General features: G+C 35.8%; 4 protein-coding genes across 8 annotated transcripts; 3 read left to right on the forward strand and 1 right to left on the reverse strand.

Annotated features, from left to right (window-relative positions):
* Positions 1–5,969: 5,969 nt before the first annotated feature.
* On the forward strand, positions 5,970–7,332 carry LOC125474964 (magnetosome-associated protein MamJ-like). The gene is made up of 2 exons (XM_048579231.1): positions 5,970–6,253; positions 6,532–7,332. The coding sequence occupies exons 1-2, from the start codon at positions 6,239–6,241 to the stop codon at positions 7,087–7,089; spliced, it is 573 nt and encodes a 190-aa protein (XP_048435188.1). The 5' UTR covers positions 5,970–6,238; the 3' UTR covers positions 7,090–7,332.
* A 576-nt stretch (positions 7,333–7,908) lies between these two features.
* On the forward strand, positions 7,909–10,340 carry LOC125474967. 5 transcript variants are annotated; one of them, XM_048579237.1, is made up of 4 exons: positions 7,909–8,345; positions 9,317–9,398; positions 9,767–9,935; positions 10,136–10,340. In XM_048579237.1, exons 1-3 carry the CDS (start codon positions 8,196–8,198, stop codon positions 9,769–9,771), a joined length of 237 nt encoding a protein of 78 aa, XP_048435194.1. In that variant the 5' UTR covers positions 7,909–8,195; the 3' UTR covers positions 9,772–9,935; positions 10,136–10,340. The 5 variants fall into 5 exon arrangements, 4 of the variants coding, with proteins under 4 accessions (XP_048435194.1, XP_048435192.1, XP_048435193.1 ...); XR_007256332.1 differs by having other exon boundaries at positions 7,920–8,384; positions 9,317–9,480; XM_048579236.1 differs by having other exon boundaries at positions 7,948–8,384.
* Positions 10,341–11,775: 1,435 nt separating this feature from the next.
* Positions 11,776–12,696, reverse strand: LOC125474966. Its single transcript, XM_048579233.1, has one exon. The coding sequence runs from the start codon at positions 12,205–12,207 to the stop codon at positions 11,791–11,793; it is 417 nt and encodes a 138-aa protein (XP_048435190.1). The 5' UTR covers positions 12,208–12,696; the 3' UTR covers positions 11,776–11,790.
* A 6,761-nt stretch (positions 12,697–19,457) lies between these two features.
* On the forward strand, positions 19,458–20,419 carry LOC103955039. Its single transcript, XM_009366907.3, has one exon. It carries the CDS (start codon positions 19,712–19,714, stop codon positions 20,078–20,080), a length of 369 nt encoding a protein of 122 aa, XP_009365182.2. The 5' UTR covers positions 19,458–19,711; the 3' UTR covers positions 20,081–20,419.
* Positions 20,420–26,821: the final 6,402 nt, after the last annotated feature.

Genomic DNA, 26,821 nt, shown 5'->3' on the forward strand with positions numbered 1-26,821 from the left:
TCCATTACCTCTACCAGATTCATCTCAACAATCATCTTCTTATGGATATGGTTTTGGTTACACTGGTAATGCCTCTTCTACTTATAATTCTAGTCCTAGGCCTTCCAATACTCAGAAAAATAACTTTGGAGGACATCAAATAGGTGGTTACAGGTATTACAACAAAGGCAGAAAATTGAATTCTAATAACCGACAAGAAGGATGACAATTTTGGTCTGGTAACACAGACACTAGATTCAATATGCAACTTGAATGGCAGATATGTCAGAGAAAAGGTCATATAGCTCCCAACTGTTATCACAGGAATCCAAGTTCAAATCAGGTTCATTTGTAGAATGTCAAATCTTTGGAAAACGTGGACACGTTGCATTGGATTGTTATCATCGTGAGAATTTTGCTTATCAGGGAGCACATTCTCCTCCTTCACTATAAGTTCATAAAATGAAAATAAGCAATGGTCAAGGTTTGCCTATAAAGCATATTGGTTCTACTTTACTACACACTCCTTCACATACATTGAAATTGACTAATGTTTTACATGTTCCTCAAATTACTGAGGATTTGTTGTATGTCAAACAATTATGTAAAGATAATAAGTGATGGTTTATATGTGATGATGTGTGGTTTTATGTGCAGGACAAGGTAAAAAGGAGATCTTTTACAGAGGCAAGAGTAAGCCACATGAGTTGTTTCAGATTCCAGTTGCAAGACCTATAAATTCTTCAGTGCAGATCAGTATAGTTTTAGCATATCTTGGGCAATATATCAAGTCTTCACTGTGGCATCAGAGGTTGGGCCATCCTACAAATGAAGTCTAGTCTTCTGTTTTGAATAAGTCTCAGATTTCTCATGTAATTGATGACGTACATAAAATGTGTTCTCATTGTATTCAAGGAAAAACGTCTAGGCTTTCATGTCTTACTGAGTCTACTAGGTGTTTGTTACCTTTTGAGAAAATACATTCTGACATATGGGGGCCTTCTTTAATCAAATCCATTGAAGGGTATAAATACTATGTAACCTTTATGGATGATTGTAGCAGATTCATCTGGATTTTTCCTCGATGCAATAAATCAGATGTTTTTCAAGTATTTGTGCAGTTTTATAATTTTGTAACTGTTCAGTTTGGTGTTGTTATTAAGTGTATTCAATCCAATGGAGGTGGTGAATATCTTAGTCGACAGTTTAAGAATTTTTTGGTTTCCAAAGACATGGTACATCAAATTTCTTGTCCTTATAACCCACAACAAAATGGGTTTGTTGAACGAAGGCATAGGCATATTGTGGAAACAGCAATTACTTTGCTTATTGCAGCAGGGTTGTCTCAGTCATTTTGGTTTCATGTTTGTGCTCATGCTGTGTATTTGATTAATCGGTTACCTACTAGGCCTTTACATATGGATTCTCCTTTTTCTACTTTGTATCACAAGCCACCTCAGTTACAACATTTAAGAGTTTTTGGGACTGCTATTTTTCGTTATGTCAGACCTTATAACAATAATAAGCTTCATCCAAAGTCCAGTTTATGCATTTTTTTTTGGCTATTCAGTTGGATATAAGGGTTGTATTTGCTATAATATTTAGACTCACAAATTACTGATTTCTAGACATGTTGTGCATGGTGAAACCATTTTTCCAGCCACAATGATGCAGTGTACTCCATCTCAGTTATCTTTAGGGGTTTCTAACTCTTTAGTGTCCTCCCCTATAGTGGTTACTCTTGTAGTTTCTATGCCTCAAGTATATCAGACAAATACAATACCGGTATCACACAGTGACACAAGAATGCTAAGTGGTTTATCACAGTCTATTTATAATTCTTCAACTCCAACTGTTAGTACTGCTCTTTCGGAATCTGAAACATCTTCTTTAACAACGCATGGTAGTGCTACTCTTCCTACTCTGGGTCAATCATCTTTGTTACCTATCCATCATCCTACACAACTTCATGTATTACTTCCTATTTCTTCATCACATATTCTTCCCACCAATGTGTCTTATTATACCTATCTATTTCAAACAAGATTGAAAACTGGTGCCATATCTAGGCAGGATTACTCTGCATATTTGGTTTTTTCCAAAATTAAAGTCATTGCAGCTGGACTCAGAATCTTGTTCTTTTGCTGATTAATCATTTATAGCCCAAGTCATTGATATTGATGAACCTAAGAACTTCAAGATTGCCTCTTCTGATAATCATTGCAGCAGGCCATGCAGAAAGAGTATGATTCTTTACAATCTCAAGGGACTTGGATTTTGGTTCCATCTCCTGTTAATCGATCTGTTGTCGGATGTAAATGGGTTTACAAACTCAAGAAGAATTCTAATGGTAGTATTGCTAGCTATAAAGCAAGATTGGTGGCTCAAGGTTTTACACATGAACATGGCATTGACTATTCTGAGACGTTCAGTCTGGTTGTACGGCATTCCACAGTAAAGCTTATTCTAGCCTTAGCTACAAAACGTAAATGGAAACTTAGACAACTATTATTCTAGCCTTTACAAGAGGGGGTCTATATGCAGCAGCCTAAGGGGTTTGTTAGTTCTGAGAATCCTTCTTATGTTTGCAAACTTGTTAAGTCTTTGTATGGGCTCAAGCAAGCTACCTTAAGCTTGGCATTCCAAATTCACAAGAGTTTTACCATCCTTGGGGTTTGTTTCTTCACAATCTGATACTAGCTTGTTTGTCAAGCATGATGATATTCATGTGGTCATTCTATTGTTATACGTAGATGACATTATAATGACCGGTTCTTATGATACTCAAGTTCAACAAGTCATTGACAGTCTCGCAGAAATTTTTGAATTGAAAGATATGGGTTATTTGACTTATTTCTTAGGGCTGCAAATTCAATACAAACAAAATGGTGATTTGTTTGTTCATCAATCAAAGTACACTAAGGAGCTTCTTAAGAAGGCTGGGATGGAATCTTGTAAACCTTCACTGACACCATCAAAACCACATACTTAATTGCTTGCTTCTGAAGGCATTTCTCTCTCGAACTCAACCTTTTATCGTAGTATAGTGGGTGTTTTGCAGTACCTCACTTTTACGCGACCTGATATAGCACATTCGGTGAGCCTTGTTTGTCAATATATGCAAAATCCAACTGATCTTCATATGCACCTGGTCAAGAGAATTATGCGATATCTTCAAGGGACTCTACACTGTGGGTTAACATACAAAGCTACTTCTGATGTTAGCTTATCTGCCTATTCTCTCTCTCTCTCTCTCTCTCTCTCTCTCTCTCTCTCTCTTGTACTGAATTGTTCTTGATCTTTCTGTAAGCTTCTAAGTTGATTATGACATGAGGTTCAAACTCTTCTCCTTCTCGTTGTTTAGATGAATTTAATGTAAATTATTTTCTAATTTGTATAGAAAATATTTTCCTATAAAAAATCATTCTTGACTACTTTTTATTTAATACAATGATACTGATTTCTTAGCTAATAAGTCCATTTGGGGAGTCATTTGAGTTTGCAAAGGCCTTCCAATTGTATGCATTTAATTACTATGATTTTGTCAAAATCGGATTTGATATGTTATACCAAACAACTTGAGGTGGTAAAAGTTAGCTAGAAGCCTAAATATGCCCCAAAAAAGTCTACTATCGCAACCTAAGTTGTTTTGCCCTTGGAAAATAAATAGAGGTGTAGCTTCAGTATTGTTACGTGTGATTCAATGCTCATGTATAATGATCGACTTTTTTACATGCACACATTCACGCCGAAATGTTTTTTTGATTCTGGATGAAGCCAAGCCGATGATATGGAGAATTCTCTAATCCAATGACCCTACAACAAAGAAGCTTGCTTAATACACTAGCTAACTCTAGTCTTATCTTGCATAAGCAGAAATTAATTTGGCAATCAAATGCGGTGACTTGTATGGTAAAATTAGTTAGGGGTAGTTCGATGGTTGCTTGTACGAAGTTCATAATAAATCACACAAATCTAGCTTCCTAGTGTGATTATCTTGGCTTCATATTTCATTAATTACGAGTGAATTAGCTTAAATTCTTATCACATGCAAGACGATTTTTCTTTATTTATTGGTGAGTATTTGCAAAAGATTAATAAAATTCTCAAGGATTAATTTTTCAAATCATGCAAGGAGATGGAAAAAGATAAAGTCAGATCGATAGAGCACGAAAGCCTTTTCATTGCCCAACCTGTCACATGTCTGTTATTCATGATTCGTCACGTAGACCCACAAATTGAACACAAAAGAGGACCATACCATGTCCATTGCTGACAGGGAGCCACATCCCACCACGTGGTTGGTGATGGCTTTGCCACGTGTCACATATTCAGTGGCACAAGAGTACAGCAAAGGTACTGTGAATCTCTTGTGGGCTCCTTATAAGCGGGCCACCTCCACCGCCCAACCCTAGCCTAAAAGTCCTTTACAGCTTTTGATAGTCATTGCCAAAACCCTAAAAAAATGATCTGAAGTCTGAACTGAATGAAACGGCACGTAGGACTTCAATCATGGTTGTAAATTGTAATGTATACAACAGCCATCCCAAAGCCATGATCGCCAGCTGCTAGTAGCGTACGAAGTTATCAGTTGAAATATTAAACATGCATGCATGAGGTAGATTTGTTCTTGGAATTGATTGTGCGACTTGGTAATCACACAGTATGTTATAGGTATCGGTGAAATTCTAGTATATGAGCATTGGAGATCACTTTACTTTATTTCCTACTAATAGAAATTCGATTCACTTATGCATTTTGCAGTCTACGAATATAATACAGAAGTTGTACTATATTAATTAATTCGGTTTGTTTTTTCTTAACTGTAACTAGTTTCAAGTTAATGTGATTAGCAAGAGTTTGGTTATTAATCTTAAGAAAATGCTAATCACATTATTCATGTATCCGTGTACAACTATCAACCGTTGATTGTTATGAATCTTACTGCCATAATTTTCACCTTTTAGTGAAAACAACAGTAAAACTCTTCACCTTGCCTATAAGAAGTCTAGCTTGTTAACGTTAGGGTTTGATACGAAATTGAATGTTAATATGATGAATTGTGGGGAAAAGGTATCGAAACGTTGCAACATGAGTATACATCATCACATGTGTGACTGTCTTCCAATTCAGCCAAGGACACTAGGGAAAGTGGGTAAGAAAACAATTAGTTGGGTGTCGCATATGGTGATGGAACATATTTGTATATGATGGTCCGCATCAGAATTTTATTAATTTCTGAAGGAAATTGTGGCTATTGGTTATTAGGGTCCCATAATCTAAGGCCGGCCTAAGCTTGATGTTTCACAATTGGTCTACTGTTAAATGTTTGGTTATATCGAACATTTTAAAATTTTGGAGGAGACTAAAGAAGCATAATGATGAACAGAATAGCTATAAATCCAAACAAAGATGTAAATGCCTCGTATTAACTACAACGTTTTAGCATGGTTTCCGAAAGAAAAAAAAGGTCCAATTTTCCTACAACAATTGAACTGAAATAGGAGGCAAACTCCTATATATTATGAAGACGTAATACAAAATTTTAGTGTGCTCACCCTTTAATGTAGATAATATCATTTGTTAAAAAAAAATATACACAGACCATTCATATTAAAAAAACACATAAATTACTAAAGCTACGTGACAGTATTAGTGTGGCACCAGAAGATTTCTCCATAAGGTGATGGAATAGTAACATGCGCGGTAGCTTTTCTCAAGAGGCCAAACAAATGGTAGGTAAGTAATCAAGATTTGAAAGATGCGTCTGAGTGGATATGATGGTAATATAACCCTGCAAACCCGACTGCACAAAGCACAGGATCACACACAACCAAACGAAGAATGATGGCTTGGATTGAAAAGAAAATAAAAAAATGACCTCCATTATTGACATTCGCTGCCATCCTAATATTATTATAACAGCTAATTATAGAGGTTATTTAACCCAAAAATCGATCCACTACCTTTTTTGTGGCATTATTACCAAACATGTCAATCTCTTGAATTTTGAGAGATATGAGGCGTCAAATCCCAGATTCCTCAGGTTCTCTCACCCCCACCGCCCCACTGAGGTCCTCTCGTGCATCAACCATGAGGCAGTGAGGTCTATGGACTCCTCTATATAAACCATACCATTGATCATTTTTCTTCATTGCAACCATTAGTTTTAATTTGTTCTTGGCTTTCTCAGTCTTCTAAGTTTGCCTTTCTATTGATCCTCTTATTTGTTCAATTTGATCACTTTTCGATTCCCATTATGGCCACTGCTCAGGTATTCACTCAACTTCAGTTCTAGATTGGCTTATTTTACTTTAATTTGTGAGAAGTGAATTCGCACATTCATTTTGTCTCTCAATATATTCTTATTTATTTTTGTTCTTCATCAAAGAAGAATTAAGGAATTAAAATAAGAAGAGTTATGCAAGAAATTATTTCCTCAATTTGGTGAAGATCATTTCAAACTCTCTTGGAAATTTAACTAATTGACCCTTTAGTTAAGTATAAAATATTAAGTAAGAGTTTTATAAGTACGTATTTATGATCATGCAGGTTGTATCAGCACAGACAGCCCTTCCTTTAGAGGACACAACTCGTCACGAGGAATCAGTCAAGGCTCAAGAGATTGTTATCACACCTACTACTGAAGAACCAGCAGCTGAAGTTGCGGAGGAGCCAAAGGAAGCTGCAGAGACTGTTGTGGCATCTGAGGAAGAAGTACCTAAGGCTGAGGTCGAGGAAACCGTAGTTGAAGCTGAGGCAAAGGATGTGAAGGTACAGGAGTCCAAGGAAGTTGCAGCAGTCGAAAAAGAAGAAGAACCAACTGTGGATAAGACTACAACTGAAGAGGAAACTACTACACCTAAAAAGGTAGCACCTGAGCCAGAGCCAGAACCAGTGCTTGAGGAGGAGGCCAAGGACAAGGAGGATACTGCTGATGACTCTGCTGAGATTCCTCCGGTGGTACCAGTTACACCAGAGGCAGAATCAGCAGTTGAGGCCCCTAAAGAGGAGGTAGCAGGTGAGGAGGTAGCAGGTAAGGAGGAAGAGAAGGCAGCTGAGGTTGAGGAGAAAGTTGGCACTGAAGCTCCAGGGGTGAAGGCTGAGTGATTTGGGGTTTGCATGAATGTGAAGGGATCTATCATATGTCTTTAATTTAGTGGTTTAAGAAATTAAATAAGGAGCAACTAAGAAAATTATCAGGTGTGTGTGGAACCTAGTTAATGCTAGCTTTCCATATACATATGGTAGACATGATGAATTGTATCGTGGTGCATGTACTTACGTTTGAACATTTGAATAATAAGATCGATCATTGTAGTACTATATATATAGCTACTACTTCCATGAAAATTGAGTCAAGTTCATTTTTCAGTACTCGATCAAGCTTTTCTTTCTGGTTGGTAGTTTCTTTTTCCTTATTTACAACAAAGGTGCATCATGGAGAGTAGCACATGATGGTCGGAAGAAAAAACTCAATTGTTAATATTTAGGGATTTTAGGTGTACCCATGGATTCATTGGAAAGGTTAATATGAATGCCATCATTGATAAGTTGTGTGAAATGCATTTTCATTTCTCAAGTAGCCATATTAACAATTGTTACGCAACACACGGCTCTATAATTTAATCCACAATTAAGAGCTTATACTGAAGTAGTGATATGTATGCTACCGATGATAATTTGTAAATTGCAATTTGCTATCTCAAATAGTCACCTAATAGATGATATATATGTGGACAATTTCTATAATTTGATTGTTCAAGTTATTCAGGTTGATGTCAATAGTTATCGGTAGCTACTAATTAAGTATAATTGTGTTAATAACTATGCTGTTTGAAAAGCTCTTTCGACCTAGGAATACCATCGACTAGTACACCAATGATTCAATACCATTAGCTGTATAAAACCTCTCAAACACAAACCATATAAAAAGCTTGATGGGCCTTGAGAAGAAAAATGATATGAAAAGCGTGAAGAAATCTCTTAACTTTATCTTGTGCATGGAATTTTCACCCAACATTTGTCTTTAATGATCTTTGAGCTGGAATTGAGTCAATTGACAAATGATTTCCACCAAGGCTAACCTAGTGGACAGAAATGAACCAAAATTGCCAATTATTCCCTTTTATAATTATAAAGATAATGTTTAATAATTTTCAAATATAGTTTTTGTTCATCTGCAATGATTCAATTTTTTCATTTTGGCAAACCAAATGGCCTCACAGCTCATTCAACCAACAGTGACCAAAGGAAGGGATGAAGTTTATGTTGCAGCAGTGCCTCTAAGAGCAACAAAAGGAGATGCCCAGCTGCTTACATCTGCTGCTTATTCTCTCAATCTCTGGAATTTGCTGCATCTCATGGTTATTATCAAACCCTCTTCACCACCACCTGATTGTCAGGTTCTCCTCCCTCTCTTTCTCTGTATAAGGTTATTAATAATTGGCACCTTAATATTCTTCTTGATTTTCTTCGCCAAAATTTAACTCTCATGCAATTCAATTACCAAACTGATGCTTGATTGCAGAGTGTTTAAAATAGGTTAACTGAGATTAAATACTAAAATGCTAGTTTTTTTCCCTTTTTTTTTTTTTATATTTATAAACGATAACGTTAGTTGGTTAAATAGTTAATTAGTTATTAGGATAAAAGGAATCAGTGAGGATTGAACCTGCACCATATTGCATAGGCATACTACAGTTTCTTCGTTTTAAATACTGATTTTTTTTCCTATTTAGATTTAATACTAGTTGAGAACTTGAGAAGTCTAGCTCAAGTGTCCTAATTAGTACTTAATCCGAACAGTTTTTTTTTTTTGGGAAAATGTCTATTAACATGGGCCTGGTTTCCATATTTTGTTACCTATTCAATACAAAAGTTTCAAAATTTGAACTCTAATGTCTTCGAGTCACTTTTTTTTCAGGCCATGGTTTCCTATTTAGATTTAATACTAGTTGAGAACTTGAGAAGTCTAGCTCAAGTGTCCTAATTAGTACTTAATCCGAACAGTTTTTTTTTTTTTTTGGGAAAATGTCTATTAACATGGGCCTGGTTTCCATATTTTGTTACCTATTCAATACAAAAGTTTCAAAATTTGAACTCTAATGTCTTCGAGTCACTTTTTTTCAGGCCATGGTTTCCTATTTAGATTTAATACTAGTTGAGAACTTGAGAAGTCTAGCTCAAGTGTCCTAATTAGTACTTAATCCGAACAGTTTTTTTTTTTTTTGGGAAAATGTCTATTAACATGGGCCTGGTTTCCATATTTTGTTACCTATTCAATACAAAAGTTTCAAAATTTGAACTCTAATGTCTTCGAGTCACTTTTTTGCAGGCCATGGTTTTCGATTTTCAACCTAAAGATCCTGAAAACATATATGTAGCCCTTGCAGTTCTATCTGGGAAAGCAATATCCGGTAAGCCTAGCTACGTACATCATCTACTACATCTTTGATGTTGCTCAAGAAAGCATAGTTCATCGCTAATTGACATGCATTAGTAAGTTATTGAAAACATGATGCAAACATCAATGTCCAAATAATACCTTAAATTAAAACTGGCCGATGCACCTCAAACTGGGGATTGTTCTTGTTCGCCCTCTTTGATATTATGATATACCGTCTTGAAACACTATTTCTTCGAATCCTTGATCCTGATTTTCAGTCTCATACCGTGTAACTGGCCCTTGCAACTTGTTTTCAACATACTACTACACCTACGTTATTTGTTTTCGCCCTTGCAGTTCGCTCCGTTCTGAGTTTGTTTTTATTTCTTGCTATTTTAGACTAGCCTGTATTTTTCTTTTAGGAGTTGTTCTTACGAGGAAGTTGTCGAAACTGCCGAGAAGCAAATGCTGGTACGTTGGTTCTCCCAAAGGATCAGGTGCCATTGATATGGCACTTGAATTCAACAAAGTATGGGAAACTAATCTTAGAGTTGGCCATCATGATATCGTAAAAATTTTACATCTCTGCATTGAGATAGCTTAATTATTTTGCTAAATCCGCATAAACTAGAGTTAATTGTTAATCCATAATTAAGTATTTTTGTTTGCTATGTTGTGCTGAGATTCACTTAGGTATAATTAATTATTTTATTAATTAGGATGTGTTTAGGAAATTGATATATTTATTTACTTTGAACTATTTTAAAGGCTTGGTCGAGTACCTGATCGATGAAGAACATATATTGGAGCGTTTGGAAGGAAAACAGAAACATTGAATGGGTGGTGTGCGCATTAGGGTAACTAATCTCTCCCCTATATTGTCATTTGGATTGAGTGTTTGAGCAAATATTTCTTTTTCTTCTTTTAATGTAAATATTTAAGACTTTTAATATAAATGTTTCTTTAACATTAATTTTTATCACACCCCTACTATGAGATACGCGCAGATTTGCTAAGTAGTAAAAGAACGTAAGAGTACTATTATACAAAGCAAACTAGAATTCATACATAACACACATAAGAAATGCAGCGGAAACAAAAATTACAAAGTAGCCAAATTGGTTTTGATTCGGATTATGGACAATTGTAAACAGTTATAATGAGAATCAATTTTATTTTCATTCTAATTCCTGACAATTAATAAACAGTTTAATGGGAATGCCTGAATCCGTTTCCTGCCTATCCCAATCTGCTTATCTCGATTCTTGCCGAATTCGATTATTGCTTATCTTGATTCATGGTTACCTTGATTCTTAGTTACTAAACATGCCTCTAAACAAACGAATGTATAAGATCAACTAGCAGTGCATAAATCGCTTGGGCAGAAGCCGCAGAACACAATAATTTGAGCCCAAAATACCTCAGCAGTCAAATCAATTGGGGCTAACCCAAACACCCCAAGATACAGGTAAGCCCAAAAAGTGACAAAAATATCCAATTAAGCATTTTTATGACTTTTTCCCAAACCAATTGACGTTACCATCACAATCTAACAAAATATTCAGGGACATGTTTGGAAATGTCTTTAAAATAACTAGTAGCACTTTCAAATCACAAATTGTGCCCTAAAGTTCCAGCTAACCTTACCGTTCTCATTGCAAGTAGGTTTTTTTTTAACGTCGTAGTTGCATGCAAGTTTGTAGGGTAAATATATGGTTGATGAGAATGAATCATAGGATCACCAATCATTGAAAGGCTACAACACAAGTTATAACCAACCCAAATCCTTGGTGGGGTGGGTGCAACAACAGCTCACCAGCTCCAGCGGAGACATTTGCCACCATATTTTTTGGGTGAATTCATTACTTTTATCAAATTAAACAAGCATTTTCATATTTCTCAAAACCTTTCTGGAAAAAATAAAAAAATCGAATGCAAACGTTTGAACAAATGTATGGAAATTAATACCTGATTAGAATGTTAATTATGATTCAAGTTTACAGAATAGTTCTACAGAGAAAATACAAATATAATGATGCATACAAGGATTAACAAAAACTTCAAAAGAAAATCAACAATTAACAAATAAAAAAACCCTAAAATTAATCTCCTATACCAACTTGTAACAAAACCCAATAACCCAAATTCTATCTTCCACCCAAATGAATAACACGGCAGCCTCCTCAAATCAAAGAACACAGTCAGCCGCAACGCCGAGCCAAAGAATTTGTATACCGCCAAATGCGAAATCCAAAACAAATCAATCTGAATTGCGCAGCAAGTAATGAATTTGACATATCTTCCACAATGTATTAATTCAAATGCTCTGCTAAAGTTGGCAATCTTCAGAAGCTCAGCCAATGCAAGCTTCCGAAAAACCAACCAAAGCGATGAATCGAATCGGACCCAGAAGCCGAAAACTCTCAGAACAGGCCGAACAAGACGGAGAAGCCGAGGACGATGAGCCAAACAATGTGAACCAAAAGCAAAGCTTGAGCAGAGTGGGGGGCGGAGCCGCCGCTACCCACCTCACAAAACCCTATTTTCGCCACCTTGACCCCAGCGCATTGGGCATCTTGGCAGCCACACCAGTAGGTCACGCCATCGACGCCGCAGACCGGGTCAGGGCGGAAGCAATTGACCGGGCACAAGGAGGCTGACCGGGTCGATCGGCCACAGGGATCGGATGGCTCGGATTCAGAGGGCAATCTGATGAGGGTGGATTCGGATACGGACTCTGGTTCTGATCGGACGGCTGGGAAGGAGCAGAGGACGATGAAGAAGGCGAAAAGAACAAGGGAAGAAATTGAAATTAGGGATTTGGGGAATTGGGTATCCATAATGTGGAGGTAAAGATTTGATCTTTGAGAAAAGAAAAGCAAAACCCTAGAATTCCAGCCTTCCCTGAAGCTCTGAACCTTCCCCCAAATTCAAAGAAAGCTTCATGCTTTTTTCCCCAAATTCAAGAAATCCTCGATCTTTTTTCCCAAATCGAAGCTTGTCATTTTGGGGGTTCTCTCGAATTCGACTTCACGTTTGGAATCGAATGTAAAATCGCTTTAAATTTTTATTTTGGGGTCGAATGGAATTGGAGAAAAAATTGGGAGAAATTGAGGAAGCCCTAATTTTGAGGTTGAAGATAGAAAGAAAGGGCAGGAAACGAGACACCTGGTTGACGCGGTAATTATTCCCTACAAGGATCAGAAATGTGGTCTGGAATTCGGACAGTGAACGTTGGAATATAGCCTAGCTGGCAAGCTGCCAGCCCTTGATCTTCCCAGCCGTTGATTTGTTCTTGTTTACCTACTTTGTTCTTTGTGTGCTGTATAGTCTCTTGATTTAGTTAAAAACAAAATTTTCAATTTTTTTTATTAATTAAAACAAATATGCTTAATTGATAAGAACTAGGTTTCATGATTGCTTGGTGTTTTGGCATGTTAATTACCCTTTTGATGATGAGACCAAAGAAATCGAAATTGGAAGATAATGTCATATGTGTTTAAAACAAGGAAGTGTTATTAGCACTTTAAAAATCTTATTCTACACTACTCACAAGTGTATTTTTCTTTCCAAATATAAAAAGTTTAGAGTGTATAACGAGATTTTTGGAGTACCAATAACAATTCACCTCAAAAAATTAGACAATAATTTAATACATAGCAAACTATATATTTGAATAATTTTTCTTTTGAATTTTTTAGAATCTGTTTAGTATTCTACTTGAATCCAACTTTTCAAACTTAAAAATAATTTTCAAGTTTTAAGTCAAGTATGGTAGGACTTCCCTCCCTCCTCCCACTCCAAATCTATCTCTCTCTTTTCTTCTTTCTCTCTCCTCTTTTTTTTTTTTTTTTTTTCACTATTTTCGTCTCTCCTCTAATCCACTCTCTTCATTCTCTCGGTTATTTCTCTCACTCATTTTCCTTTCTATCTCGTCCAATCATCTCTCTTCTTTCTCTTTCCTCTCTCCTCTTCCTCCCTCTCCTGAGACCCCCTCTTTTTAAATATTTTTGTCTAATTTAAGTCGTAAGATATAAAATTTTTAAATTGCAAACCAATCAAGTTTTAGAGTCTTAAAGAAAATTATTTTCAAGAAATGTTTTAAGAAATGATAAAAAATTTCAAACAGGATACTAAATAGACCCTTACCTTTTTATGTAAGGATTTGTTTCCAATTTAATCCTTATCCTAATCGATATTGGATATTCTACCTTCTTTTCTTTGCTGAGTTGGATTTTCTAAGTAGTCCACGATTCTATTTGGATTTTTTTTTTCATAGATTGTAATCAAATACATGACTATCAGCCCATGACAGTCACACCATCACGTAATATTACCAGTTTATATGTTTCATTGTGAATAGTCTCATTTATGTGGTGTAACTTTGTTGTGGTACGATCGTTTGTCTAAAACTGGGTAAGAAAGGCCAAAAATTGTTTTAACTTGATTATCCTAATTAGACTTGGTTTTAGGAGCTCACTTTTGATTATAAGACCCACTCTAGCCATACCTAGCACAAAATTGAGAAAATAAAAATGAAAGGAAACCCTAGTACTGGATCACACTGTTTTGGGGGAAGTTATACATAATTTGTAGCCCAAAACAATCATAAGGTTTATATAACTTGCATTTTAATTTGCATAACTTGGTCAAATGTTCAAATTAGGTAATTTCTACTTTCCCTATTAGGATTGGGAAAAGAAATCCCCTCTCAATTTGTATATATAGCACAGTATCCCTTGAACACATGCATAATTTAATCAGTTCAAGAAAGGATGAATAATTGCAGCCTCAGTACCCCCTACCATAATAACCCTAAACCTCTTGTTAACACTAGTACTAATCGTTTTAGTGAGTTCAAGGCGGATGAGATTGAGGTCTCTGAAATCCTGCTTCATATGACCAAACTCATCTCTGAATCCAATCAGCAGATGGTGCGGGGCCATGATCATCATCAGACGGCTAAGGTTGGTGTCATAAAGCTTCATCGAGTAGATTTCGACAATGTACCAGATCTGAACCTGCCTGCTTCTCTAGAGGAGGATTAATCAGCTGCCGTTGATCACTACTCAGAATCATGCTTAAACTGTTGTTATCGTGCTATGTTAATGTAGGGTTTTGAGTAGATGATTGTCCAATGTCCTTTATGTATGATATGGATTAACGGATGAATAAAATGTTAATTATGTTGTTTAATGTGTCTACTCTCTCCTTTTGATCATCTGTTCCACTTGCGTATGTGAATGTTTGATGAGTATTCCAGCCTATCCATCACAACCCTGATTCAAATTGATTTAAACATCCCAATATGTGTAAGCTGATTGGAAGAAATTTGGATATTGCAACAAAATAAAATACAAAAAGTTTGTAATGTTCGACTCTTATTTAATTACACGATGCACATGATTTGAATCGTTAATTTTTGGATCTAACTTTAAAGGTTAAATATGCAAGATTTCCTCTAAGTTGGGTTTAGTATGGACTAGGTGATGCAATCCTGCTCACTTTACATGATTATCGCGATAGTTAAACTAGTTCTTTTATCGAAACATTGTGTTCATCTATTAATCTAATCACATTTAGATTGCGTAATTTCTTGAGGGATAAATGATCGTCATTCAAGGAGAGCCTAAACAATAAGTTCAGGTAATGGAACCAGATTTTAAGGTAGACCAAAATGAGTAGTTTGTTCCGTATTAGGTTAATCTAACTACAATAACAAACTAATCCATATATAATTAGATATTACAATTAAGTTTGTGCGAAGCTGGTTCTATTGAGATTCAGTGTACTATAGTGTCAAATAACTACGTTAATTATGTATGGTTATGAATTTTCTCTCTAAATTGCATGTCCAACGAATTTGTTAAAGACAAACGAATTGACCAAATACCATATGGATTATAATTGCTAACAAATTCAAACAAACAAGGAATGATCTTTAAGTAGCTTTAAGAGAATCAACATAATCTTATCTTACAGGAACATAAAAAAACAGCCGAGAAATTGAAAGACAATTCAAGGGGTTGGTATTTCTTTTTCTTTCTTGATAGTTTGAAATTTTGAATTTGCAAATGCTATATTATGTATATACAAGTAATATACGGTATATATAGTAAGCCAACTAATCAAATTTGCAGCTTGACCCATTTGGAGAAATTTTTTCAGTATACCGAGTACATGGCCCCATACACTAAATGTCAAACTATTTATATTGTGACACTTGATATACTAGATAGTATTCTCGACACACTAAAATCCGACCCATTGACTGGCCATTAGCTAGATGGGTTGCCCACTAATATATCAAATTAATGACATACATATTGCATAAGAAGTCGTATTACAAGAGTTTGGTGCTAAAATATTTTTACGCTACATTTGAGGTCATGTATTCACTTCCTCTTCTCTCCCAATATAAAAGACACCGTAGCGATCAAAACACATTTACGCACATTTTGACATAATAAGAAAAATTAATTGTCAATAATCATGGACATTTTTTAAAACATACAATATTCTTTACACTAAGCGGTGGGGGAGTGCTAACACTCACAATGGGCTAGTCATAATAACTTGATTCGAATACTAGCCTAATCGAACCTAAAACCCCTCACTCACAAGTGAAGAGAAATATCACTAGACTATAATACTGTAACAACCACCTGACATTAGTTGCAAAGGATAAAGCTGGCTAACATTATTCTATAAAAACATAGACAATATGATGAGTGACTAATTGACACATTTATGTATTTTGTAGATAACTTTCCTAAAAAATGAGGAAGATTAATATGGCCAATAAAGTGGTGTTTTGGGGTTAAATAATCACTACCACTATCACTAATCTCATAAACATAGACATAGTTGCTGAATGTGCATATACCTGGCGACCTAAATAGTGAATAAAATAACAAATTTTTTTTTGTTGAATAAAAACAAACTTTTTTATTATCCATGATCGAAAGATTTGTTTCCTAAGTTTGACCACCAAAGTGGAACTATGAGTACGTATGGACTTCATCTAGACCTACTTAGCGCGTTTACCAAAACTTTGAAAAGAGTTTTAGTGAGAGATAGCTATCTATTTCCAGACCATGAAAGAATTAGTGGGCAGGCGGCAGACCATATATTTATCTAATGGCAATTTACATGAACTGGATGAACACTGACATTAATCGAACTTTTGACCCTTCGAATTGGTCCCTGATCAGTTCCATTAGGAGCTGGCATTTTTAATTATAACTTTAACATAATTGGAGATCAATATATGATTCCGCACTAGAGATTCGAGTGTGTTCCTAAAAAGTTAAATAATATACAGAAGAAGATATATATATATATATATATATATATATATATATAATATACAGATACACACACAATTGGAAATTCATGTAACCAAAACATAGACAATTAGAAATTAATTGAAAAAGGACCTAAAGTCGTTTCCCTTTCTGGTTAAGTCAATATCAAGGACTGACAATTTTTCTAGCAAGGTTTTTTAACTTTTTAATAATTGTTATTAGTTGGTAACTATAGGATTTGTTTGTCAAAGAAACGAAACTAATTGAAGTATGCAGGTTCATGAACTTCTATCACTACGGACCTAATTAATCACTTTTCCAGTCAAGCACTAACTTGTTGATTATGTTTCTTTTCCAGAAGCGACTAGCTAAAAAGATAAAAAAGAGAATATGGAACAAACCATCATGGTTTTGTTTCTTTCATGAACGTAAAGCCCTGATAACTTTGGGATGTATATATATATATATATAAAATACACACACAATTGGAAATTCATGTAACCAAAACATAGACAATTAGAAATTAATTGAAAAAGGACCTCAAGTCGTTTCCCTTTCTGTTTAAGTCAATATCAAGTGGACTGATAATTTTTCTAGCAAGGTTTTTTTACTTTTTAATAATTGTAATTAGTTGGTAACTATAGGATTTGTCAAAGAATTACGAAACTAATTGAAGTATGCCGGTTATATATATATATATATATATATAATACACACACAATTGGAAATTCATGTAACCAAAACATAGACAATTAGAAATTAATTGAAAAAGGACCTCAAGTCATTTCCCTTTCTGTTTAAGTCAATATCAAGTGGACTGATAATTTTTCTAGCAAGGTTTTTTTACTTTTTAATAATTGTAATTAGTTGGTAACTATAGGATTTGTCAAAGAATTACGAAACTAATTGAAGTATGCCGGTTCATGAACTTCTATCACTATGGACCTAATTAATCACTTTTCCAGTCAAGCACTAACTTGTTGATTATGTTTCTTTTCCAGAAAGAAGCGCTAAAAAGATAAAAAAAAAGAATATGTGAACAAACCAGCATGGTTTTGTTTCTTTCATGAACGTAAAGCACTGATAACTTTGGGATGTATAAAAATAACATAAAACAAAAATAAACTGTGGGCAGTAGCTAGCTAAAAGACAAGTAAATGGCAGCCATGTCCAACATCACAACGATATAAACTATACATTAGAGTATCACTAATTAACAGAGGTTGTTTCACTATTTTATTGGAAAAACGCATGAAAACACAATTTCAATAACCTCACTAAAGGGCTCGCTATTTTAGTTTAGTGAACAATCGCTCGTTAGATAGCACAGAAGAGCGAGAAAATAGTGAGTCCACAAAACTTTAAATATTGTACTTGTGTTTCTCCCTTAATCTATCTGCTCGTCCCCTTCGGTAGTCCGATTAGATGGTGGAGCGATGAGAGCTAATGACAAGTAAAACCAGATGACGAATCATCAAGCTAGATCCACTGACTCGAGCATTGTACTTGAAGCCGCTATTTGAAAATTCCTCGCCTAGTGCGCCTAGGCACTATGTGACTGGTCCACCGCGCCAACTAGTCCCTAAGCATTTGAAAATTAAGAAAGGGACGCCTAGACTTGCTTAAGCGTTCACCTAGCCCTCCTACATGTTGGCCGAATTCCCCTTAATGGTTGAATTCTATAAGTTTTTTGTTGTTTAAGTTTTGAACAATTTCCCATGTCTTGGATAATTTATTTGGTGAGCAACAATACATGACAAGAATTTAAGCAAAAAAAAAGAAAGAAAGTAAAGATCCAAATAAAAGGTTGCTAGCATTTCTCTTGTAAGTAATTATTTAGCAACAATACCAATTTATAGCTAGGTTACTAAGCATGTTGAGTACACCTGTAAACTATCTCCAACAGGTAGGAATTGACTATCAAAGTTAAATTTGCTATGCCAAATAGGGAAAACACATTAGCAGCGGAGTTAGCAACCCAATTAGCAAATTGAAGAATTAGCTACTGACCTTGTACTTCTTCAAGTTAACAAATTGGGTCCTGCAATATATTATTCAAAAGTATTGTTTGGTAAAAAGTTTGAAAATGAAATTTGAGCTCCACAAAATAAGTTAAAGTTAAGATATTAATATTTTATAGTGAAAGGTAAAATTTGAAAAGTTGGTTAAAGAGTAGGTTGGTGTGACAAATTTTTAAACTAGCATAAAAATGTCCAATATATGGGTTATTAAATGACACTTTTAAAGAAAAATTTTGCTAACTCCTACAAAAATGCTCTAAAAGACTGAGTTATATTGTTATTGTGATAGCCATGATATAGACTTGTCACACAAAAAATTATAGTATTTGATTCTCTCCTACATAGTCCAAACCTGGGACCCGACTGATAGCTAGTAGACTTCCTTAGTTATGCATCATCCGTCGTGATACATGGGTGTTATATATGTATCCAAGAGAGAATATATATTTGAAGTTCAGTAGTTATCAAATGGTTGAAATTCTCTCATCATAAAATGATTGGTACCGCACCATGATCTGATTTTTGATACGATCTGTAACTCCTTTTTGTGTCTAACCTCTCAAGCTTCATATACACACATGTGGGACCTCCTCAGCCCTCAGTTTTGTACCAAATGAACTGTAAAGGGAGTGTCAAAAATAAAAAATTCTCTCCTTTTGTATATGCTAAAAATATGTGTACAAAATCAGCACAACAAGAGGGGCTTTAATTTGTAATAATGTTATATAATTAGGCAGCTTTGTGGAAATGTTGGCCTTGATATTACATAACCCCACAAAAATAGGTAAATAAATATGTGTGAATGTGAAGTTCCTTATAAAAAGGCACACTCAGACATAAACCCTTTGTGATAAACACTAGCACTAGCAACTCCACCACCATGCCATTATCAAAAGCCACATAGAAAGTTTGGCCTCCCCAAAACCCTTTCCCTTCAATTCACCAAACTCACCAAAATCTGTTCATTAGTTTCTTATTCCATCAAGCAATTCGGCATCCGATTGGTGATTCGAGAGATGAGGAGTATGCTAACAACAATGAGGCAAAATATCCACAACATAAGGAAAAGCCCTAGAGTAGCAGATGAGAGCATGGTAAATGTTGGATCAGGGAACCCAGCACCAGCAGGATTGCCAATTTTTCCAGCTCACCATGATCATCGTCACGTGGATAGAAGATCATCCTTGCGTATACGTTGGATTAAGGGGTTTAGTTCAGTGTTGTATAGCGTTGTACTCGTGCCATTTTCTGCAATTTCTTGCTTTTCTCAACCTCATCATGTTCATGGTGCTGATGGGGTGTGGGCATCTGGTGAGTTTTCCCAGATAACGGAGATGAATCAACTAATGGTGAGTGACAGCATGCGCTATGCCATCTTGATGTGAAAAAAATGAATGTGACAATTGTTGTAGATCATCCCCTTTTTTTTGCAGCAGTACTACTTGCATGGATTGGCAAACGATCGATCGATCATGGTTACTTTTAGATGACCATCCATGTAGAAGTGTTTCCCGTAGTTTTATCAAAGATATGTTGGTGAAGTACTACATCTACATATACATACATAAATATATAAATATAATAATAGTATAATTCAGCTTTAATTTGTTTTATGAATAATATGGCATGGTGTGGCTGCTTAATTTGATTCTCCCTCAGTACTCTATTTGGTCATGTATGCCAAGGAGCAAAAGTAATTATATTATTGGTGATTTTGGCTTGAACCTTTTCAAATGCCACGATTGTGTTGACATTATTACTTTACCTTAATAAGTTTTAATATATATGCATAACACAATATTGTTGAAATATTTTGTTTACTAAACCATTAAAGAGATTAAGGGATAATTAAAGGCATGCACTTTGTTGTCTGTACGTTTGTACTGGTTGATCGCTGAGTGTGGAGGAGGGAATTTATTAGCTTTTAACCATTTCTTGGCTCATATAGTTCAAATTTTTTTTGAGTTGAGTTATTGGTTAACATGGTATCAAATTTTTTTTTTTTTGGTAGAAAACATGGTATCAAATTAAACTTTGGTTGTAAAGGTGAAAAACGGAATCAAATTACCTTCAATCCCCTCTTACTTCTTTATTAATTTCAAATAATGGTGCTTATATATTTATATTCACATGGGCCTTCCACATACTTAAGGCAGAAAGTTGATATATAAAGATATAAGGTAAAGTCTTTTTTTTTAATATAAAATACAAAAGGTTTCAATCGTCGATAAGTTAATATTTTTTATTCTTTAATGGATTTGTTTTCTGACGAGTACTACTGTACACTAATTGATTTAAAATGACATTTTTTTTTTTTTTGTAATACAAGCGATATTTTATACTAATATACAATAAAGGGACATGAGGATTTGAACCTGAACCCAGTGGGTAGAAAAAAAAAAAAAAAAATCATAACCACCAAAACAATTCACCACTTGCCAAGAATGACATATTTAACATAGAAAAACTTTGTAACATATATTGTCTATTTTCCTAACGACTTAAATTTTTGAGGTCCAATTAATAATTCATCAACATGTTTTATGGAGTAATGCTCACCTAAGATCCCCATTTTGAGGACCTATGAAGACCAACTATACACTAACCATAAGAATTATTCAATGAGATCTAGCGGCTCAAATTCTTTTACAACCTATATTTACACTCTTTTTTTAATTTTGACCCGTTTTGTTTGAAGAACCCATTTTTCTTTTACTTTTCCGATTTCTGTCATGTTTGTTTCTTTAACCAATATGAAGAAAATAAAAACATATTAAAATTCCTTGACAGCTTCGTTCATTTCTCCAGATTTGGCATAAAAACATATCCTTAACAAAAGCATCTATAAACCTATTTCCAACTAAAACATCTTATGCTCTTCGTTTAATCAGCAACCCTTGAACTTCCTTCCCAACTTCATTTATTCATAAGGATTGGAGAAGCCATGTTTCAAATACAGATGCTTCTACTGCAAGAACCCAGATGATCCATAATCAAATAAAACAAAATCAAATCAAATCAAATAGGCAGCTTAAAAATTCATTTGTGTTCTGCAATTTATTAGGAAAAATTTCACAAGAAGGGAAAAAAAAAAAAAAAAAAAAAAGCAATCAATAAAGGATTGATGAAATACTTGCGAATCAAACAAAGAAAATTGTTATTTTTGCAAAACCTTTTAAAACAATATGAGTAACGAAATTATTTTAACAAGAAATCATGGAATGGTATTCCATTAATTAATCATCCCAAACAAATATAAGGGTGCCATTGCGTACATTGCTCCAGTGATTAATAAATTGATCTAGAGTGAAATTGCACAATTAAACAAAAAAGAGTAAATCCTAAAAGACTACCACAAAGTACAAACACACAATCGCCACTAGTGTTGATTTGTCACAATAAAAAATAGATGTAACAAAGTTATATTGGCAGCTACATTATCGCCCAATAACGAGACCACATAAAGCCATCGCAGTTGAGCGAAATCACATCAAATCATCGTTGATAAATGAGACCATATAACTCATCACTCAAAGCCGAAAACCAATCTAGCTATCATAACAACGCGACCACAACACTCACAAGGTGAGGCAAAAACACAACCACACTACTCTGGGAAGGGAACCATTGCTCAACTCACCTCAATGGAGAACAAGGACACTCATGCCAAAGCCACCTGCAACTTCACCGCTCTAATGAGATTCTGGTTTCCATCCGTTAAGCACCCAAGATCTAGTCGAATAAGACAACAAAGTCGCCAAATCCGATGGCACCAAGCGCCGAAGTTGCGAGATTTGAAACGCACATGGTGGTGGGGCCAGTAAAATGAAAAGCACAACATAGAAGAGCTTCTGGATCTGTGCACTAGTCGCTGCAGGCACAAAATCAGTCGAGGAAAGTGTCACAACCATAAAAAAATGAGCTGATGACGGTGGATCCGAACCTACCTGCAAACACAAATCCCACACCATGAAAGCAAGTACCAACTCAAAGAAGAAACCGTAAGAGGGCATGGTCTGGATTCGGGTATGAGACTGAAATCTATGGAAAACCTGCTCACAAAATGGTGGAGAGAAACACAGGAGGGGGAGAAAAGTACGTGAAGGCTGAGAAAGAGTGGGTGGTGTGGGATCAGAGCGCAGGATGGGAAGGGAGGGAAGAAGGTTTGGATAGGGGAGAGGGGGAAGAAAGGGAGGAAGGAAGGGTTAGAGCAACTCCAGTGTTGGAGCTCTCCCCCCAGGCTATACACTATTCAATCCACCTAATGAACAGTAACTGCCCTTAATGAATAGTAATAACCCTGGTAATAGCATTTGCATCTCCACCGTTACACTTCAATAGCCCTGGCAATAGGCAATAAAATATTAGTATTTTTTTATTTATAAAATAATACAAAATAATTTTAATTGCAATATCGAATAAGATTTTTAATCGTTCTCGTTGCGCCACGTGTCATTATCCGAAGTATTATTAAATAATACAAAATAATTTTATTTGTAATTTCGGATAAGATTTTTAATAGTTATCGTTGCGCCACTTGTCATATAATCCGAAAAGACAATTATTGGGGATAGATTTCTGATAAATTTTTTAATCGTACTCGTTATGCTACGTGTCATTATCCGAAAATACAATTATTGGTGATGGATTTCTGATAAGATTATTAACCAATCACGTCGCGCCACGTGTCATAATCTATTCACAATCTTTAAGGATAGATTTCCATCAGATTTTTAACGAATGACGGCATGCCACGTGTCATAATCTGTTCACAATCTTTGAGGATAGATTTTCATCAGATTTTTAACGAATGACGGCATGCCACGTGGCATTATGTGCAACCTAATCCTTTTTGAATCCTTCATATAATCCACCATCCATCCTTGCAAATCTCACACCAATTTTCTCAAGATCTCTATCATTATTCATAGTTTTTGCTTCCTTCTTCACAAAAATATGTATCATTATTCATAGTTTATGTTTCTTTCTTACAATGTCTTCTTCTTCCTCAAGGATGATGTGGGAACTCGATCAAGACGAGGAAGAATTGTTTAACCAATCAGAAGCAATGTTCAATCACCAGGGGGCAAAAAATGAGAGGGAAAAGGATGAGGAGCGTAGAAGGAGAGATGACGAAGTAAGAATGGGCAGAGCCTCACATTCCCGTCAAGTCGTCCAAGCTATGGCTCAGATCTGCAGGCCCAGCCGTTCCGGAAACCTTGATAGAAGCAGGCAACGACGAGGTATGGAACTCTTGGATGATTATTTTGTTCCTAATAGTGCATTCCCTGATACGTACTTTAGACGTCGTTTTAGAATGGAACGACATTTGTTCAACAAAATCATGATTGCTGTTTGCAACCATGATTCTTACTTTGTGCAAAAGAAAGATGCTTTTGGTGCTATGGGTCTACTGCCTGAGCAAAAAATTACTGTTGCCTTGCGGTTGCTTGCATATGGAGCATCTACAGATGATAAGATAACGAGGATGGGGAAATCAACCATTCTTGAGTCCCTGATGCGGTTTTGCGGAGCAATCGAATCTATTTACATCGCTGAGTACCTCTGCAAACCTACAAACATGGACTTGGAACGGCTGTTGAAGAAGGCCGAGATACGTGGTTTTCCTGGGATGATTGGAAGCATTGATTGTATGCATTGGACGTGGAAAAATTGTCCAAGTGCATGGCAAGGCGCGTATGGGGACAGAAAATGAGCAAAAAGTATCATTCTGGAGGCGGTGGCATCTTTTGATACATGGATTTGGCACGCCTTTTCGGGGTCCCGGGAGCTCAAAATGACATCAACGTCTTTGCCCAATCCCCAATGTTCAACGATGTCCTGCAAGGAAAGACACCAAAAGTCACGTATGAGGTCAACGGCCGTATATATGACGGGCCATACTACCTAGCTGACGACATTTACCCGCGATGGTCAACATTTGTCAAAACAGTGCCACGTTCGCGAAGTGCAAAGGAAAAGCACTTTGCAAGCTGTTGTTGGAAATGTGCCCTAAAAACCAATCATATGATGATACTTTACGGACATTTCAAACTAATGTAGTTTAAAGGGCAAACATTATTGTTTGAGCCGTCTCATATAAATGTTATATGCTTAAACGATAAGTCCAAGGAATATGTGATTGGAAGAATGCGATCTAAAGAAGTTAGATTCATGAGACCATTCTTTCGTTGACACATCCTAAACGTTCCTGATCATAGGATTGTCAATTGGGCATTGACAGTCCGTTAAGATCAGTACGTGCTATGTCTTCTCTCAGGGAGAGTGACTAGTCTCGAGTCATTGGTGTGTGTGACATCAAGACAAGTACGTAGGTGCTCAATAGAGAATGAGTTCACTGAACACGATCAACGAAGAGTTCTCATATTCATGTCACATGAGAACTCATGGTTGAGATAATGCAAATTAGTCTTTTGACCTGAGGCATCACAGTTGTCTTGTGGTTAGGTCCTTAATCTTTGATTATGTCAACGTCACTCTATCAGGGTGTCCACGGCATCGTTGGGGTTAAGCCACTTAGCCATGGAGGCAAGTGAATGCGCAACAAGGGATCTCTAACCTTCAAACTGTTTGAGGGAGAATACTCTATGATATGATTTAGAATCTCTGGCCAGAGTATGAATGAGATGTTGGAATGCGTTCCAGATCACATTCAAGGTAATCATATAAGTACAAGATTCACATTGGATAGTAGACATGAATAAACTATCAAACCAAACAATGTGGTCAAGAGTATTGTATTAGAGAAAGACCGTATTGCATTTGTAATCCTAAACTGAATAGGTTCTCCACCTCTTCTGATTAGCTTGGGTAACCATGATATGCTGCTAGGTGTCACTCATGGTTTGTGGAAGCCCTAAAAGTGTATTATCACTAACGGGAGAATTGAAAGTAAGTTTCAATTCACAATCGATTTGAAAGAGTTTGAATCGCCCACTGCCTCGCTAAAAGGAACCTAATGGATCGTACACCGTGTAAGGTAGAGTTTGAAGATTCAACGGAGATGAGTAAGAATAATTAAATGGTTTAATTATTTATGGCAAGGATTAATTAATATGTTAATTAATCAAACGAATAAGTTCGTTAAAAACCTCGGGTTAGTTTTGGGCCGCAAGGCCCAATGGGATTTGAATGTCAAGCCCATTAACTCAAGTTGTATGACAACTTGAATAAAACAAAGGGCTTGAAAGCCCAATAAACCTATAGGCTAGCCATGTGTAAAAGAATAGGGCTTTTGGTCCATTAGGTCACTTATTTTGAAGGGACTATATAAAGGACTTTATAGCCTAAAATTTACTAAGGGTTATTTTTGGGGAAAGGATGAGAACACAAGCTCTCATTTCTCTCAAAAATTTTGGCCAATCTAGAGGGGAATAGCTAGCAATCTTACTTCCTCTAGATCACTCATTTCTTCTTCAATATACCTTGGTGTGGAGACTTAGAGGTTCTCAATTTTGGGAACTTGGAGAAACCTTTTCATCCAACCAAATCCATGGATCCAAGATGCAAGGAATGAAGGCCCTCTCTTTGGGTGATTAGCCATGCAGCTGTCAAGAGGGTGCAGGAAGGATGTGGAGCGTTGTTTCGGTATCCTCCAAGCTCGATAGGCGATCGTCAGCGGTGCTGCCAGATTGTTTGATGTAGAGTCGCTTCGATCCATCATGATGACGTGCATTATTCTTCACAACATGATTGTGGAAGATGAGTACGATTATGAAGCCGTTGATGAATATGAGCCAGACACAATGAACAATTCAAGAACACGTATATATTGTGCTCATGACGCCACCGATGAGCCCGTGCAACATGAGCCATTACAAAGGGATGGACACTACAATGAAAGGCTCATTCAATGATATACTGCATTTCAAATGCCATACATGCACAATGCCCGGCAAATTGACTTGATAGAGCACCAGTGAGCATTGAAACAAGTTGAAGATAATTAAGTTCATTTAGTGTGTTTTTTTGAATTTGGTATGTTTATGTTATTTTATTTGGTGTGTTTTATTATTTGGTATGTTTATGTAATTTTTTAGTGAGTTTTTAATTATTCCGTATGCTTATGTGATTTTAGTATAAATATTTTTTAGTGTGTTTTTATC

Source organism: the organism of the source record quoted next, unplaced genomic scaffold (assembly GCF_019419815.1).
Source record: "Pyrus x bretschneideri cultivar Hongxiangsu unplaced genomic scaffold, Pyrus_bretschneideri_v1 Contig13, whole genome shotgun sequence".
Lineage (NCBI taxonomy): Eukaryota > Viridiplantae > Streptophyta > Magnoliopsida > Rosales > Rosaceae > Pyrus > Pyrus x bretschneideri.